Raw genomic sequence first — 13375 nt, 5'->3', positions numbered from 1 at the left:
CACGTAAGAGAGCAGGCTGGGAGACAAACACAACCTGCCTAAATAAGAGTATTTCCTCTAGTGGTGAAGGAGTTTTGTGACACTGCCTACAGGAAGGCTTACATCACCTTGCCCACCCAGCTTTTGGTTGGGGGTGTCCACACCAATCTTAAACTCTATTCTGCTGCCCTCTCAGCTCCCTTCATCCAGTTAAGGAATCTTACCAAGGCAGGGTGTTTACTTTCTTTAGAGCATAGTTCTCTGTTCTCTGCCAGAGGGTCATTGTCATAAATGCAGTACTTGAGTTTCATGAATTTGGCTCTAGGGCCCCTTCCTGTCAGTAGTGGTTAGTGGCTGTAAGCTCTGCTTTTAATCCCATTTTCTCTTGCACCTGTGCTTTGGGTTATGATTTTTTATTTTTGTTTTTATTTCCTTTTGTCAATCTAATCCCATCTGTTTTCAGTTTTCCAGGAATTCTTCCTACGTTTTGGTCTACTACAGGTAGGCACCTTTTCTGGTTTTCTAGCAGTGTGACAGATTTTTTTTAAATGTCTGTATTTTGGGCAGCCCAGGTGGCTCAGTGGTTTAGCACTGCCTTCAGCCCAGGGTATGATCCTGGAGACTGGAGACTGAGTCCCAGGTCGGACTCCCCACAGGGAGCCTGCTTCTCCTCTGCCCATGTCTCTGCCTCTCTCTCTCTCTCTCTCTCTCTCTCTCTGTCTCTCTCATGAACAAATAAATAAAATCTTTTAAAAAATAAAATAAATAAAAATAAAATAAATGTCTGTATTTTGTTATTTTAAAGGATTTTTATTAAGAGGGGAACTAAAAACATTTGTTCAGGCTACCATTTTACCCCAAAAATCCAGTTTGTCCTCTTAAGTTCCTAAATGAAATATTCCTTTGTAACTTAAACTATTTTACTCAAAGCACCCCAACTACCATTTTTGCCAAGGAAAAGAAAAATCATTCTTCTCCACTCTTGCTTACTGGTGAACAAAACAGATTTCTGTTTGTCAAGTTCATTTAAAAAGTGACTACAAGGGACTCCTGGGTTCCTCAGTGGTTGGGCGTCTGCCTTCAGCACAGGGCATGATCCCAGGGTCTGGGATTGAGTCCCGCATTGAGCTCCACGTTGGGCTCCCTGCATGGAACCTGCTTCTCCCTCTCCATGTGTTGTGTCTCTGGCTCTCTCTGTGTCTCTCATGAATAAATAGATGAATCTTTAAAAAAAAAAAAAGTGACTACAATCCAGTTAAACATGGCAAGTTCCATGAAAGAAGTGACATTTAAGTGATATTTTTCAAAGGGGAAAAAAACACATATAAAGTTTGTGAGAAAGGCAGTCCTAGAGAAAGAAATAGGAACTTACCCAGATTTCAAATGGAAAGATTTATTTATTTCATTTATGAGGAATTACGAGTTTGGTCCAATAAAAAGGCAGTTACAATAAATCTAAAGCCACTAAGCATGTAACAGTTTGATCTTTCAAACTTGATCTTTCCCTAAAAGTGTAAACCCAAAGGTATTGCTTCTGCAATACACACACATCCACTATCAAGTCAATAAGTATTTCATAAGTGTGTAACATAAATCTTTAAGAAAACAAAATAAGGTGAAGCAAAGATGTGGCCTCTGTCTTTTAACAGAAAATCTGATTGGGAAGAAAAAAATACAAACATATCCAAATTCGTTTCCATATTAAGTCAATGACAGATACCAGGAAGTGGTTCAATGTTAAATACCACCATTTCAGCTCTTAAAGAATTGCTATAGTATTCACAACTTACGGGGGAGGGGGGGCTAATCTAGATTTCTTTTTTTTTAATTTACTATTATTATTTTTTAAAGATTTCATTTATTTATTTATGAGATACAGAGAGAGAGAGAGAGAGAGAGAGAGAGGCAGAGAGGCAGAGACACAGGCAGAGGGAGAAGCCAGCTCCCTACAGGGAGCCTGATGTAGGACTTGATCCCAGACCGCAGGATCACACCCTGAGCCAAAGGCAGATGCTCAACCACTGAGCCACCCAGACGTCCCTAAATCTACTGTTATTTTAGGTTGTACTAATAGAAGTATTAAAACTAGACCAGAAAGTACGTACTAGATAGATACTCACAGGTCAGATCTTCAGCAAGGAAATGACTGTTTGGCTCACATGGAATTTTAAAAATCAATACATTTTACATAAAAATTCAGGATTCAATTTGTCTTGAAGAATCAGAAAATTTAACAAATCCAGCCCCATATTCCCATGTAAAAGCAGTCACCAGGAGCCAGTGCATGCTGGTAAACGGTAGCAACTGGCTCTGCTGGGAGGAAAAACCCAACAAGCCCTGCTCCGTAGCTCTTGCCCCAGTGTAAACACTCCCACCAGGGCTGACTGCAAGCTTCTCAACATTGTGTCCTGAGGGGAGACGTGCACAGCCGGCTCTCCTGACAGCTCTGACACGACAGTGACTGGCGCTGGGTTGTGGCTGCCTCTTGCAAAGCGGGAGAGAGCCTTGTGTTCTCCAGGATTCCCCTGCTCCCTACAGTCTTCAGCGTGGCTGCCTCACGCACTTGGCACCAGGCTGCCCTCCCAGTCCCTCCGTCCCTCTGTCCCAGAGAACTCCAGATCAAGGCTGGTGGTAGTACCAGGTACACTATCCCCAGACCACACACAAAAATCATTGTTTAAGTCTGAATGTACCTATTATAGGAGGGACGCCAAGGAGCCAGAGTGGCGGAGTAGACAGTGACTCCCAAAGGTGAGCTTAGAAGGCCTATTCCGCAAAGATCCGCTGCGGAGTGCGGAGGAGAGCCCGCCCAGCCCGCCCAGCCCGCCCAGCCTGCCGCGGACAGCGCCTCGAGCTGCAGAGAGAGACGCGGGAACGTGCTGGGAAGCAAAGGGGACGCCGAGGAAGGCGGGCATCAAATGGAAAACAGAAGGACTTCATCCAAGGATTCTTGACTCTGACTTTTTATTTATTTATTTTTTTTTGACTCTGACTTTTTAAATTGAATTGCAAATGACACTACAATAGCTCATTACATTTTTATAGGTATTAAAGGAAAGCATGGATTTCTAAAGGCTGAGAAATATTGGTTTAAAGAAAACATAATAAACCATCTTCAAGTGGCTAAAGAGCTATTTGGTGGAAGAATCGATTTCCAACATCCACTGTTAATTAACGAGCCATTATTTTCACCAGTGGAGATCCATTTCTAACATTTATTATGCTAATTTGAGCTGGTATAAAAGCACAAAAATAGCAGAGACCTTTGTAATAGCTGTCTCAGGAGGGTAGCCCTTCTGATTGTATGCCAGGCGCCTGGAAGGCAAACTTTGATTAAAGCAGCTGACCACACCTAGAGTGTCTTAAGTTAGCACGTAAATACTATCCCACCTTAGGTTTTATGCACCTTTTAAAAGTAACGCTTCTGCTTCCAGGCGTCCAGGCGTCCGGGTGGCTGAGGGGTTGAGCGGCTGCCTTGGCTCAGATCATGATCCTGGGGTCCTGGGATCCAGTCCCGCATAGGGCTCCCTGCGGGGAGCCTGCTTCTCCTCCCTCTGCCTAGGTCTCTGCCTCTCTGTATGCCTCTCATGAATAAATAAATCTTTTAAAATTTTTCTTTTAATTAAAAAAATAAAAATAAAGCTTCTGAGAGATATTTTCAATGCCATTGTTCACAAAAGGGAAATAACTGAAAAAGCACAAAGCATATTATTAGTGATTCAAACCTTTAAAAAGGATAATAAATTCAGTCCTTATTTCGAAAATCAAAAGGAGGCTTGAAGTCAGAGGAAGAGGTAAGCTCCCCCAAGACCTCATGACTCTCACCCCTGGAGTACCCTGCACTCCCCAGCAACAGCTGACACTCAGTTATTAAGTGCACCTCTGGCAATCATAGTGTGTGACCGCACATGAAGACACTGAGAGAAGAGGCACACTTTGAGCTTTTTCTTTTTACGTTTTTTTTTTTTTTTTAAGATTTTATTTATTTATTCATGATAGACACAGAGAGAGAGAGGCAGAGACACAGGCAGAGGGAGAAGCAGGCTCCATGCACCGGGAGCCTGACGTGGGATTCGATCCTGGGTCTCCAGGATCGTGCCCTGGGCCAAAGGCAGGCGCCAAACCGCTGCGCCACCCAGGGATCCCTTCTTTTTACATTTTAATCCTGGATTAGGCATCCAACTTTTTCAAGCTTAGTTTTCTTTCTGGGACACTCCCACTCAACCTACTGCAAAAATTCCTGTTATAACCATCAAATGAAAATGTTTTGCCAACTATTAATTATTATCAAGTGGAATATAGTACTCCTTTCAATTTGTACACTATTAGTAGTAATAGTGATAATTATAATGAGTCATTTTTGCTAGTGTTAAATAAATTAATTCCTTAGAGATGAGCCTTTCACTACAGCGGTTACTTTATTACCAACAGATGTTTATTAAATGCCAACCATATGCATCAAATGGTACATGCTTGGAATACAAAGCAGTATGGAACAGGATCCTGGCCTTGAGCAAGTCTAGGATCTAACAGACTCAGAGAATCTTAGGTCAGCAAGTGTGGCCACCCACCTACCACCAAGTCTCTCCTGCAGAGACTCTGAATAGTGGTTATGTCCTCTCTACTTGAACTTTGGCAGTAAGGGATCTGTTACTTCGTGAGGCTGCCCATACCATCGGAATGTCTTAACTGAGAGATATTTACTGGAAAAGAAAGCTCCCTAAAAAGAGAAGTTCTGTGGCAGTGAGGATCTGAGTCATGGACACACATGAGAAAGCAGAGTCCCTGCAGTTCTTGAATATGTGCCACCACCCATCCTAACATTTGGTTGATTATAGCTACTAATTATTCCTGAAATGCTATTTACTGGTTGAAGAACATTTTCCAAAGAAAAACCTTTTGCTAACTTATTAGTGGAAGTAGAATTTACAGAAATCTTTTATGTATGTATATATGTATGCATTCATGCATTCATTCATTCAGCAGTCCAGTCTTCAATGCCTTTTCTCTGAGAAGGCATACAGCAGAGAAATTAAGGGTTTAGGCTTCAGAGTCGGGCTGCTTGAGTTTGAATCTTAGAGCTGCCACTACCACCTAAGGATCCTTATTTATTAGTATAGTGAATTATTATAATTAGTATTCACATTATTTAAACTCTGTAAGCCTAAAAAAGAAAATTAAAAAAAAAAAATCTCTGTAAGCCTTAGTTCCCTTATCTATAAAATGGGACTAATCACAATATCTACTTAATAGGGTTTTTGAGGGAACAAAATGAGATAATACAGTGATTAAACTGAGGTCCACAGACAAAGCTCTGAAGGCTGTGAGGAATTTTCACTTGTGTTATTTCAATGAGAATCTTTTTTTTTTTTTTTTAAGAGAAACAGAGTGGTATCCTTTTTTTTTTTTTTTTGGTATCTTTATATGATACACAAGTGTATGTTACAAGAATTTCATCAGGCACAGGAGCCTCAGGTTTAAGGCCTCAATGTTAGGTAAAAAAAAAAAAAAAAAAAAAAAAAGGCATGGTAAAGTTTTTACTTTAACATCTAAAATGTCACTTGTCATAAAGGAGGGTGTAATAGAAATTGTCTTTAATAAATCATATTTTAAGTTCCCCTCATTTTCCTTCCATTAAGATGCTAAGTTTATGTCTGAGCATGAAGAAAGAAAAGATCATGGCTCCCCTGTGGTCAATGAGAATCTTTTTAAAAACCTAACATAAGCAGGGGCAACTGGCTGGCTCTGTCAGGAGAGCATGCAACTCTTCTTTAGGCCATGAGTTCAAGCCCCATGTTGGGAATAGAGCTTACTTTTAAAAAAAGAAAAAGAAAATCTGGGGGTTAAAAATCAGATATTTACTATACAATGAGGTACTGGCACATGATTTCAGAGACTACGTTTGCATTTCTTCCTGGTCTAGTGAGATAAGGACAGAAATAGGCCTAATATGAAATTAAAACATTTGCATTGAGAAAGCCAACTTATGTCACTCACCACCATCTGTACAATAAAGTATTTTTTAAAAGTTTGAAAAGATAAAAGTGGGGAGGAAACTGTGTCAGAGGGCACATAGCAGTACAGGCATTGATGAAGCAAACCCAGTGTGACAGCAGGACCACACTAGTGGAACAGGCTTCAGTTGGAGCAGATAGCTATCTGCTGTATCATGGCTAACTTTTATCACTATATTTAAATTATAAATTCATATTCTGGTTATGAAATTGTAAAAGAACTATATGCATAAAGATTTTATGCCTAGTTTTAGGTTTATATATATTTAAATAACATTTTAATAAGGATAACCATATTGTGATTATGCAAAAGAATGTTCTCATTTGTAGGAAATACATAACGAAGTACTTAGGAGTAAAGAGGCATGCTCTCCCACTTTCAATTGTTTCAGGAAAAATAATCTGCATATATATACACATGTATATACAAATATATGCACATATGTTTGAGAGAGAGACAATGATAACGGAAATGGGACAAAATATAAACCACTGGTGAATATGGTTAAAGAATATAGGATAGCCAAGGAATTACAGCACCTTACATGTAGGAGGACCTAGTCCCTCCTTCTTAAAGATCCAAATCCAGGATTCTCCCAGAGTATTTTTCGACCATTACCTCAACCGGGAGAAGGGATCCAATGACAGAATCACCTGGTAAGGCATTTTCAGAATGCTTCCTTCCTCCCTCTCTTTGGGAATCACTGCCACAATGAACCACTGTCATGGATGAAAATGCATGGTATCTCTCTTGGGTGTTTTAAGATATAAAGGATAAAAATCACTAATGCAATAATTAATGCCATCAAATTAGGCTACAAATGATCAGATGCGTGTTCTCTCAATTACTGTCTATGAAGCAATCTCAATAGAGTGGTAGTACAGCTAGGAGCACACATTAGGGAGCAAGATGGAGTTAAATAAATTTAACCAAAGGAGAGTAACCATTTCATTGAGTACCGCTGTAAAATTTGGGAACAAGGGTGCCTGAGTGGCTCAGTCAGTTAGGTGTCTGCCTTTGGCTGAGGTCATGATCCCAGGGTCCTGGGACAGAGCTCTGCATCAGGCTCCCTGCTCAGTAGAGAGTCTGCTTCTCCCTCTACACCCCACCTCATGCTCTCTCTCATTATCTGTCTCTCAAATAAATACATAAAATCTTAAAAAAAAAATTCAGGAACAATTTAGACTGAGAAAGGGAGGAACTGCCTCTAATGGAGTAGTCACATTTGCTCACAACTGGTGTGCCAAGTCTTCCAGTACTCTTGAAAGAGAGTATGATGATGTCATTCCTGTCTAGTCACCAATGTATTCCAACATGTCTGAATAATCTGGCTCACCATATTTTCATGACCCTGTGTGTTAGTCAAGTCTTCCCAGTACCTGAAGGGAGGAGCCAGCAGCGAGTTTATCCAACAAAGGGGATATAAATCAAATCCTGTTTTTTCAAGTGTGGGTCCCAATTCATCGGTAGATCCTAAAGTCTATTTAATGAGTCATGACCCAATTCTCATTTAAATAGAGTAGAATATAAAGATCAAAACAGGTATATCACCATGCAAAGTCAGGGTAATTTTTGTTTCATGTAGCTTTGCTATCATTTATGTCAATATATCAATACAAGGGTCACAATATGCTTTTTTTTTTCTAAGATTTTATTAATTCATTCATGAGAGACACACACTCACACACACACACACACACACACACACACAGGCAGAGACACAGGCAGAGGGAGAAGCAGGCTCCATGCAGGGAGCCTGACGTGGGACTCGATCCCGGGTCTCCAGGATCAGGCCCTGGGCCGAAGGCGGCACTAAACCGCTGAGCCACCTGGGCTGCCCTTTAAGTACTTCTTTATTCTGTGCCATAATAAAAAATGTTTGAAAGCCACCCTAACAGATGAAGAAAGGAAAAACAACAATAAGAGGAGAAGAAGAGGGATCCCTGGATGGCGCAGCGGTTTGACGCCTGCCTTTGGCCCAGGGCGCGATCCTGGAGACCCGGGATCGAATCCCACGTCAGGGCTCCCGGTGCATGGAGCCTGCTTCTCCCTCTGCCTGTTTCTGTGCCTTTCTCTCTCTCTCTCTCTCTGTGACTATCATAAATAAATAAAAAATTTAAAAAAAAAAAAAAAAGAGGAGAAGAAGAAAGAGAGAAACAAATCAAGGTACAGATCCAGTTGATCTAGAGCACCCATAACCTGTGCACACAGCAACTAGATTACTTTATTGATGCAGAGGCTGATCACAATCTTGCAGGAAGGAAATTTATCTGAGAAAACAGTATGTGAGTGCAATTGATCATTATGTTATAATTAATCAGACAGGCTTCTTTTTCTCCTTTTTAAGGCAAAACAGACCACAACCTATATACTGAAAATGCATCTGGGGCATTGGTCCCCCCTTATAAGAAAAGCTTGCACTCCTAACAGTGCTTTACTTGGAAAGATTACGGTAATTTGTGATCATTTAGTCAACTTTCAGTGACCTTCCCCAAGTGAGAAGTTTGTGAATTTCTAGGATCTGGTGAGTACAGCAGCACCCCCTGCCAAGGCTGTCTTCTCTTCCCGTTCTCCCCACAATCATACCAACCTTATCATGCTTTTTCTGATCATACACATGCTCATCAGAGCAGATCGAAAGTGCTATTCCCTCCACCAAAATCCACAAAACCAAAACTACCCATTTCTTAAAATTATTATTATTATTTATTTTATTTATTCATGAGAGACACAGAGAGAGAGAGGCAGAGACACAGGCAGAGGGAGAAGCAGGCTTCATGCAGGGATCCTGACATGGGACTCGATCCCGGACTCCAGGATCACACCCTGGGCCAAAGGCAGGCACTAAACCGCTGAGCCACCCAGGCGCCCCTCTTAAAATTATTTTAATCTAAGTGAAGAAGTCAGCAAAGACAAGATCTTATCATCAGAAGCTACATGAACAAAGTTACCAAAAATATTTTGTAAACATTAAGATAAAATGAAGTATCATATTAAAGACGCCACAAAGTGTTGGTCTAACAACCTCAGTAGTGTCTAAGTGTCTTGTCCTCAAATTTTGTTCAATTTTGACCACTAAAAACTAGACCTGACAAAAAGTTGGGGTCTTCCCAGCACCAGCATTAATCACAAGTGAAAGGAAAGATTCCTCCAGCACACGAAAAACGGGCAATCTCACATTGTATTTTCCTTAAGTACCTTCCAGGATTACCCTGGATGCTGATTAAATCAATGTCTCATGAGCAGTGGAATGATTATTTTAAGTAAATGTATTCCTTCTAGGCCATCCAGATAAATGACTATTGTGTTACTACAAAACCACCATTTCACTATTGACTTCAGCTCTACAGTGTACCATTGAGATATTTCTTTTATTCTCTGCTAGTAGACATAATGAAGCCTTAAGGCTATCAGGTATTATAGACTCAAGTCCTAATAGGTACTGTTCTCTTCAAAATGTTCAAACAATAACATCTTCAAAAATGCCTGAGTTTTTGGTTCTCTGTGAGCCAAAGAAAAGACAATCATTTAGGTCACCTACATGAGTCGGGAAACTGATCCCAAGTAGTAGAACATTTTTCTGTTTGTAATAAGACACCCAAATCAGATTACATACACAAGACTTTTTTTAAGTGTTGAGTGTAAGAGCAATTTATAACAAAAGCTAAAATAGAATTAATCTAGGGCAGAGAAAGCTGATTCAGGCTGAACAAGCCCAAGTAAGTCTTAAGAAATCTACTGGAAGACTCTGAACTTAATGCTCAACTTTGCCTATAAATTGCATAAGTTTTCACATACTTACATTATTAGGTAACAAAAAATACAATGAATTCCTGCTTTTTGAGCTCTGTGCTCTTGTGGGTAGTGATGTACAGAACACAACGGTAAAAAGGATTCTCAAAAATGTTGCCTACATATTAATAATAATGATTATAGACATTTTTGGACTTTTTCCCTCTTCTTTAAGTGTAAAAAATGATCCCGAGCAACTGAAATCATTCCAGAGGGATTCCAGAATCATGCCAGCCCATTCCTAAACCAATTGGAAGCACCAGAGTCCAAAGAAGAATATTCCAGAATAAAGTCTACTCTGTGATTCATTCTGGCCTTGCATATGCATATATCCTTACTCTGCAAATCACTACCGGCTGTGTTGAACTCAAGAGAAAAGTAAGAATTCCTCTCTCCCTTGGCATTATCATTCATTCTGTTTCTATCACCAAGTATGCCCAGTCTCCCCCTACTATATATACATTTTACAGCTGCAGGAGTTAAGTTCCTATGCTTCATAAAGGCAGTGGCTATTTCCTGTTCATCTATGCATGCCCCTTATACATAATGATTCAATCATTGCTCATTGAATTGGTCTCCAGCCTGAAATCAGTGACCCTCAAGCTGAGCTCTGGGGCTGAATCTCTAAGAAGGGTGCTCAAAAAGGGAAAAAACTTTAACTCTCTACCCCCAAGACACAAAGGGCTGTCTGGAGGTCATTACTTCTATTTATGTGTATAAACATAATCTTGTTTTACTAATCCTAAAGAAATGTGGGCATTATAAGAAATTCAAAATACTGTCTTGCAAAGGTATAAAAACTTCTAAATTAACTATATTCATACTTAGTGAAGCTTGTAACTAGCTATTCAAGTCAATAACATGTACTGCAATCTTAGAGGCATAAAGGAGTTTTTGTGGTTTAGATAAAAGCCTACAACCTGAGCTGCCTCTCCTTAGCTCAGTGTCCTTGGGAATGACACCTAACATCCCTGAGCTTCAATTTCCTTAGCAAGGGATAATTATACCACACCAAAAGGTAGTTATATCCTTCCAACAATCAAAAGCTAAGTAAATGTAAATTATGTAAGAGGTTGAAAAAAAACAAACAAAAAAAGCCCTCTAATTGTTATCTCATCCAATCACTAGTCTAAAGATAACCTTGCAAGAGTTGTTGGGAGTAGGAGAGGGTGGGAAGATACAGACACAGTGATTATACAGAAGACTAGACTAAGTCCTACCAGAAGCCAACAAAGTGCCAAGAGAGGACACAGCATGGCAGTCCCCGCCAGGAGCTGACAGCTAAGATAAGCACAATCTACAATAGCTCATTTAATCCTCACAAATACCTCGTAAAATGTTGTTACTTCAGGTGAGTGAAGAGGAAACTGAGGCATAGAAAAATACACAAGTCTTAGCCGGTAAAAAGTCAAGAGTTTACATTTTAATGCCATGCACCTTCCAGCCTGCCGATTCATTAAGAACTGGAAAGTAGTTCATTTTTAAGAACTTCTAATTATGAAATCTCAACCTCAGATATTTTTTTGTTATTAGCATTTTAGTGCTTACAAAAAGAACACTTAACTTTGTTCTCACGTAAAACAGCCAATCTCGCAAAAATTGTTCAGCAAGCAATTTTTTAACATTGAACAAGAATGCTTAAAAACAAATATGCCTTAGGATGAGCAGGAAAACCACTTTAACACATTGTGGAATAACTTTGTGGAGGACAATGTCATGTTCTCTTTCCTTTCATCTGTCCTCCACCACAGTAGTAAATTTTTCCACACAACATTTGCTCTTTCTCACCATTGCAAAAGGAATTTTCAAGACTGTTTTCCATTATATGCACCGCGTATTACGTATGACAAGAAGGATCTTGATTTTTTTCCACCTCTAATTCTCTGCTGGTCAATTAGTCCATCAAGCAATACATATTTATCTAAACTTCCAGAGACATTTAAGAACTATCTCCATCCTAGAGCAAGGAAGTCAGAAAAGACTTCCTTGAGTTAAGCCTTGGAGCTCCAGCATCCAAAGATGACATTCATAAGACTTACATGTTCTAGCATTGGAAAATAAAAATGAAGGTCCTAACCTGCTATCTCTGAGGAAAACAACCCAAACTAACTGCATATAACCATAAAACCATGTTGGAGAAACACATGAATCTATTATAACGCAGGAGACAAGAGGGCACGGATAAAAATCACTTTAAAATAGGTTCCTGACTTACGTTTTTCATCATCAGCATGCACTAGAGATGCTGCCCTTGACAAAACATCCAATGGTGTCTCCATTCCTGGTTAGAGCCTAGAAGGAAAAAAAAAAAAAAGATGAAAAAAAAAGTTAAAAAGAATTCAAAACACTCTTTTAGAATTCTGGTAGTTAACAGGATTCCCCCACTACATGCAAATCCTAATTCTGAGGATGAAATTCTTCCCAATCTGTGAAGAAATCCAATGGATTTGGTTCAGGCACAGACAGAGCAAAGGGTTAAATTCCATTCAGTGTACTAAGCTAAACCTTGCGGATTCCAGGAAGCAGCCAGTGTTAGCGCTAAAGGAGGGATATTGTGAATATTCACGCCCATGTTATTTGTGCTTATAAATGTTTATGTGTGTGCATAACAACAAGCCCATACAGACATACCTAGTAAAAAAAAAAACAGTTTCAGAACAAAGGCTGTTCTATGAATGTAGCATTACTACCAGTCTGAGATTTCTGTTGTGGTGGTGTTTGTTGTTGGTTTATTAGTTCTAACAGAAATTACTAAGATTGAACTGTTCTGTTCATTCACCTCCTTCGCTGAGAGACTGCATGATCATATCACTTAATATATTCAACATACTCACGAAAGGTCTGTGAATTCCAGTGCTGAGTTAAGTGGTGTTTTAACTCTGAAAGGTATCTTGATTTTAAAATATCATGTGTTGGGGATGCCTGGGTGGCTCAGTTGGTTAAGCATCCAACTCTGGGTTTTGGCTCAGGTCATGATCTCAGGGTTGTGATATCTAACTCTGTTTTGGGTTCACTCCACTGGGCGTGGAGCCTGCTTGGGATTTTCTCTCTCCCTCTCCCAGTGCCCCTCTCCCACTAAAAAAATAAATAAAATAAAATGCTTTTAAAAAAACAAATAAAATACCATGTTTATATGGTATTTATACTTACTATCACCACCACCCATCACCAATTTTATCCTGTGTTTTTTAATAAGTTTTATTTTTTCATTGTTTTCTTAAATTACGGAATACACATAAAAGTAAAAACTGCCAAAGATTTAAAGATGGTGGAAAACCTAGAAAAATCAGGCCACTTTGCCCAGTTTTCCTTTTCTGGGTTGTTTAAACATGCACATGCGCACATATACATAAACACAGAAACAGAGGCACACGCAATTATTGGAAAAATAGGCACACCCTATTAGTACAACTGAGAGAAATACCTTTAAAAAAAAAAAGATTTTATTCATTTATTCATGAGAGACACACAGAGAAAAAGAGGCAGAGACACAGGCAGAGGGAGAAGCAGGCCCCAAGCAGGGAGCCCAACATGGGGCTCAATCCCGGGTCTCCAGGATCACACCCTGGGCTGAAGGTGGTGTTAAACC

At 39.7% G+C, this 13375-nt stretch overlaps 1 protein-coding gene across 3 annotated transcripts in view; it reads right to left on the bottom strand.

Annotated features, from left to right (window-relative positions):
• Window positions 1–13375, bottom strand: part of VGLL4 (vestigial like family member 4) — a 163314-nt gene that overhangs the window by 135977 nt on the left and 13962 nt on the right. For all 3 annotated transcript variants that reach the window (XM_038565627.1, XM_038565628.1, XM_038565629.1), the window contains exon 2: window positions 12002–12078. In XM_038565627.1, coding sequence (XP_038421555.1) covers window positions 12002–12065 — 64 coding nt within the window. In that variant the 5' untranslated portion in view covers window positions 12066–12078. The remainder of the gene's footprint in view (window positions 1–12001; window positions 12079–13375) is intronic.

This window comes from Canis lupus, chromosome 20, assembly GCF_011100685.1.
Source record: "Canis lupus familiaris isolate Mischka breed German Shepherd chromosome 20, alternate assembly UU_Cfam_GSD_1.0, whole genome shotgun sequence".
NCBI lineage: Eukaryota > Metazoa > Chordata > Mammalia > Carnivora > Canidae > Canis > Canis lupus.
This window is presented reverse-complemented; position numbering and strand designations above follow the sequence as displayed.